At 37.1% G+C, this 6,000-nt stretch overlaps 1 protein-coding gene across 2 annotated transcripts in view; it reads left to right on the top strand.

Annotated features, from left to right (window-relative positions):
- FGF18 (fibroblast growth factor 18) overlaps positions 1-3,831 on the top strand; it is a 288,672-nt gene extending 284,841 nt beyond the window's left edge. For both annotated transcript variants that reach the window (XM_068273019.1, XM_068273020.1), the window contains exon 4: positions 3,261-3,831. In XM_068273019.1, the coding sequence (XP_068129120.1) occupies positions 3,261-3,527 (267 nt within the window). In that variant the 3' untranslated portion in view covers positions 3,528-3,831. The remainder of the gene's footprint in view (positions 1-3,260) is intronic.
- The last annotated feature ends 2,169 nt before the right edge of the window (positions 3,832-6,000 follow it).

Genomic DNA, 6,000 nt, shown 5'->3' on the forward strand with positions numbered 1-6,000 from the left:
TGCAACGTTTTTGGGAAATCATAATTTATTTTGTTTGTAAACATAATCAGGGGTCGTAATTTTGCGCAATTTACATTTAATGTCATGTCGACTTTAGCGGTTGATAGAAAAAGCCCCCATATTGACACTAAAATGGCTACGTATGCTAAGGAGAAAAGTGGAAATAAGTCAAAAAGTTGTAGTTTTTGAGAACATTGAAAAATGTTTTTTTCAAAGTTAGAAAAAATGACAATTTAAAAAAATATTTTTCATTTCTCTAAAACTATAGTCTTTGAAAAATATTTTTTTTATTTTTTTCCTACTCTTCACCCTAACATCATCAGCTTTGCTATTCACTGCTAAAGTCGGCCCAAAATTATGCGAGAATCATGCGAAATTATGAATGCATTACACAAAATCAAACGAATGTCCAAATCGTAATTGTGTATAGCCATAAGTGCAAAATTATACGCAATATTTTGCGTAATTGTACTTAGAAGATTACAATCATCACTATTGGCAATCAATTGCAGTGTCGTTGAACAAAAGTCAATTGACTAATGGCCCACCCACAACAAGTTAGATACTATGCGATTTTCCTTAACTAATCAATCTGAACTATGTTGTGCCTCCTTGCTCTGAAACCAAAATTGGTTCTGTGTTGATGAAATCATGAGAACAGTAGCTGATTCCTGTGTCATCTTGTTCAATCAACAATATTGGTCGATTGTACCAGATATCAACTAATTTCCATTGATCGGGCAGAATGGAAAATAATCAATTTTCATCCAATCCAATAAAATGAATAAAAACACAATGGGCAAACACCATCAACCACCCTCAACCACAAAACAAATTATGAGTGACTATGTGTGTGCAGAAATTAACATAGTACCATAAGGCCTTGTTCACATCTAAAATCGCAATCACTGACGCCAGCATTTTGCATTTTTGTGCATGATTATTTTTAGCCTCTCCCAGCACTTATCTGCGTGTTTTTGTAAAGCGATTTTTTAAGCGCTTTTGCAGAGCGATTTGTTTTTTCACTACCTGGTCGCAACAGCTCACTCATAGTAACACATATTGTGAACAATTCTAACCATAGAATCCTGTGATAGGTATAGATCAGGGTGAAAGTGTGTGATAAAAAATCCAGCAGCACAGAGGTATATGTCGGAGAGGAAAAAAGGGGAGCGCAAATATGACCACCCACACAGGATAGGTGAAAAGTGTCATAGAAAGTAGTCAAGAGGAGAAAAACCAACACAGAACTGAGCCAGTGCAGTAAAGTGACTAAGGATGGGCTTACCAGAGCAAGCAAAAAAAGAGAAGAGTGGCGTGCCTCCTATGGCCGTCGCGATTCGCCGCCGTTCAATGCACGGCTTCCTCTTGGCATGGCCGTCGTGATTTCCTCAGGGCATATTTGCACTTCACTTTTTTCCTCTCCGACATATACCTCTGTTTTTTAGAATTGTTCACAATGGGCCAAATGCAATTCACTTTTTCACCTGAGTTTTCTCCTAGGAGATAATGTTTCATCTTCAAATTAAAATAACTTCCAGCACTTTTCAACTAAAAAAGTACCAAAAAGTAAATGAAAATGGACTATCAAAATTATTTTGAGCATTTCCTTGCTTTCTGACGGCTTAAAATGCATTTTATTGACAAATTTAAAAATATCACCCAGGAGAAAACTCAGGAGAAAAAGTTAATTGCATATGGCCAAATATGTGTTAATATAAGTGAGTTGCTCACATCCAATAAAATGATCGAAACAAATGGTCGATCAGCCCACATAATCACCTAATGTATGGCCAACTTTAGGGTACTTTTATACTGGGGGTTTAGTTGTACAACAGGATGCAACTGAGGGGAAAAGTTGCCGATTGATTCCAGTGCACCACTAGCACGCTGATATGAAATTACCATTACAATATATTCACATTGCGCTTCCAATGTGATTATATTGTCCAACACAACGCAACATATTAGTATAAAAGTAACCAAACCCACAAAGGAGAAAAACCTTGCTTATGTGTAGGCACGCATATGACTACTAAATGAACACTATAAACACTATCATGAAAAACTGGCAGGTTTAAAATACATACATACAAAATGTACATTTCCCCATAGTAATATGCACCCAGAATTACTTTTTTTGTTTTACTATGTTGCTGTCATATATGTATTTCAATTTTTTTTTCATGATACATGTCCATTAAAATCTCAGATAAGCACTTGGCTTTTTACAGTTGCCCAAAGAAGTTGACTTCTGTTAGACAGTGCATTTATTTATGCCTTTACATAGCAATGGAGAATTTCTTAACTTATAAGGCCTTATTTACTAAGAGATTATATAGCTGGAGAAAATTGGAATGCCTTAACTTTTTGCCGACCGCTCATTGCCGATTGGCGTGAATGCGGCGCCAGCTCCAGGACCACTCAATGCCGATTGGCAGGAATGGCCTGAAATGGGAATAGCAAGGGAGCCGGCGCGAGCCCGTTCCTGCTCTGATGACAGAGCTCCGCCTTCAGCCTCCCAGTGGCAATCGCCGATCGGAGACTGTTAGACGGCATCTAATAAGTCTGTATAGTGCTGCAATTTAAGGCAGCGCTGTACTGGGGACAGCCGTGTGACACGGCTATCCCCCTGGGGACACCGAAGCGATCCGCGGTGATAGGCTAAAGCCTAGCCTATCACAGCCGATCGCTGTGATAGGCAGACGGGTGGAGGGAGGGGTATTAAAATAATTTAAAAAATAAGGAAATTTAATACAAAAAATAAAATAAATATTTATAAAAAATAAACACACCTGGGGGCGATCTGACCCCACCAACAGAAAGCTCTGTTGGTGGGGAGAAAAGGGGGGGTATCACTTGTGTGCTGAGTTGTACGGCCCTGCAGCGAAGCCTTAAAGCTGCAGTGGCCTATTTCTGTAAAAATGGCCTCGTCGCTGGTCAAGTGGTTAAGTTAGCCATAAATTGCTCAGTTTTTTCAGCTGATCAGATCACTTTGCATTAGTCAGCATATTTTTGTTTTCAGAATTTGCTTTGTTCCATTTTGGTGTGAATCAATATGGCCCTCGTTAAATTTGCAAACTTTTGTTATCCAACTGTTCTAACTGTTATCTATCTATTGTAACTGTTCTCCAGCTCGGGGTATACTTGGTGTTTCATTTATTGTAGACAATTTAAAGAGGTGGTAGGTATATGGCCATGCCTATGTTTCCATATTAAGTATTATTGCTCTAATTTCTACTCCCTTTTTTCACTTTCAGCCGGATGGAGCAAGCAAGGAGTGTGTCTTCATTGAAAAAGTACTGGAAAACAACTACACAGCTTTGATGTCAGCTAAATACTCTGGTTGGTTTGTTGGCTTTACGAAAAAAGGAAGGCCACGGAAAGGACCGAAAACTAGAGAAAACCAGCAAGATGTGCATTTTATGAAAAGGTCTCCAAAAGGTGTGGTAGAGCTACAGAAACCTTTCAAATATACCACAGTCACGAAAAGAACTAAAAGAATACGTCCCACAAAGCCAAGTTAAGAAACCATGAACTGGCATATTTAATAAAGTGTCATCAGTAATTGTAAAAAAAAAAAAAAAGCAAGATAGCATTACATGGTAAAAGATAAATAGATTATTTATAACTAAATAATGCAAGGTCAAGTAATGAAAGGTCAAGTTGCGAAGCGGTGAGGGTAGTTACAGTTCTAAGCTATCACTGAAGGCATTTTATTAAGTAAGCTCTGAAATCCAGAGTCACAGCTTCAATTTACTGCACCAAAGGAATATTTTGTACTTTAAAAAAAAAATGAGGAATAAAGCTTTATTTTTGTACTTTGTTAAAAAAAAATATATCCAGGAATGCTGGGAGATATTACTGTGACTTGAAAAGACTTTGCGCTACTTAAACTGACTGACGTAGGTGCTACCATCTTTTCCAGAGGATAGCTTCTGAGCGGATAACCAGCACAATGCCGCAAGCCAAAGCCGACTAATTTTTTCCCCCCCGAAAGTGAGACGGATAATTTGCAATTAACAATATCATATTTATTATTTGCTGCAACCAATAGCGAAATAACTAGGTGAGCATGGGTAATTGAGTTTCTTTGGAATTCTCAATACAATCTTTCATGTTAATGACATAAGGTGTCACCAATGTGACCCTGCACTAGGCTCACTTTTTAATGAATGCTGCTAATATATGTAAATGACTATACTCTGATACAGTCAATTAATATTATCCACATATTAATGTGATGTGTGAGTATATATATACTTATTTAGATGTAAAGGACACCACTTTTTATAAGAACGTTTTAGAAGTTACTATTGGTCACATGCTGACATTTTAAAGGAACACTATCAAACATGTTTTCTTTTTCAGTTGAGATAGGAATTGTTTGGGAAGTGCTCTTAAGTGCTGATGTATACATTTCACTGCTTATCTGTTTGTTTACTGTTATCAAATTCCTTTCACACTTCACTGACGCCAAATCTGATGGGGAGGGGGGATTCCCTCACACTAACCCTGTGTGTGAGAAAGCTCTCATTAGCTTAACTGCAACTGCCTGTGTCTGTCTGAATGAGCTGTCTGCACTGAGAGCAGAGGAGAAATTCATATAACTCTGCAGTCTGACATGCAAAGAACACTGTAGCATTGAACTAGAGAGTCACCTTTGCAAATGAAACATTCTAACACAGCTAAAATCTACACACAATGGGCTTGATTCACTAAGACAAATAGCAGGCGTTATCAAAGTTAGCACGCCTTATAAAAGTTAACACGGCTTATCAGAGTTGCATAGGGAGCGCTAGGAACCCTCAAGGGCTCATGGCAGGATGAGTGGAGCTCTCGTCACTGCCAATTAGCAGGCATAAGTTCGCTATGCTACTCTGATAAGGCGTGTTAACTTCGATAAGGCGTTCTAACTTTTATAAGGCATGCTATTTGTCTTAGTGATTCAAGCCCACTGAATTAAAGCTTTTGCCTCTGATATTTAACATGAGAAGTAGAAAGATGTTTACTCAGCTCCTTAGACATTATTTGTAAATTGTAATTTTAGAACGCTTGGTTTGATAGTGTTCCTTTAAACATGCAGTTTGTTTATTTTGTTTTTGTTTCTTTTTTTTTCTTTTTTTTATTTCTTTTATTGGGAAGCCTTACGATTTATGTTTTTTTCACATATGGAAGTTACAATTTACTGGGGAATAGTGCACTATTTTATTATGAGTGTATCTTCCCTATCTACAGTGTATGTATATAGCTATTTATTGCACTTTTGTATATATAGAAGTTCAGTAAACTACTTGTTACTGCCTCGACAAGAAATGTTAAAGAGTAAACAGATGATACGCAGGTACATATTTCATAGTATGTGTTGTATTTTAAAATCATGCAGAAGTATTCCTATTTTATATTAGATCAAGTGAACAAATAAAACGTATAATAAAATAAATATAAGCTACCTGAAATGCCAGTATTTCAGGAACACAATAACCTTTAATTAGTGACATGAAACAGACCTGTGTAGAGACCTACACAATTTAGTTAAACTAGATAAGCATAGTCATGCACTATTGTACTATGCATGTTGTATTGGGCCTTATAAGCATAACTGTGATTTCACCTTTCAAAGAAACAAAAAGCTCTAAATCGAACCATCATTATAGGTGCTATTGAATTGCTTTATTGATTTTGTCAGGTTTTATATACTTCAAGATTTCACAAGGCAACAGAAGACCATTTGTTTACAAACTGCTGGCTGGAAACACGTCAGCACTTACCTTGCTAGCAGCTTGCTGCTGCCTTGTGAAAAGAATGAACTTGCTCTTCTTGAACCTGCTCTAGTTGAAACACTAGTTGGTTGATAAATGATTCTCACAGCGATAGTATTGTTGCAGAAACAAATACATTACATTTATTAAATGGTAAAATGTTAAAATCATTAAAGGACTGCTGTCATGAAGACTTGTAAAATGTAAAGTCCATCTCTTCATGGGGGATTTGCACCAT

This window comes from Hyperolius riggenbachi, chromosome 3 (assembly GCF_040937935.1).
Source record: "Hyperolius riggenbachi isolate aHypRig1 chromosome 3, aHypRig1.pri, whole genome shotgun sequence".
Classification (NCBI taxonomy): Eukaryota; Metazoa; Chordata; class Amphibia; order Anura; family Hyperoliidae; genus Hyperolius; species Hyperolius riggenbachi.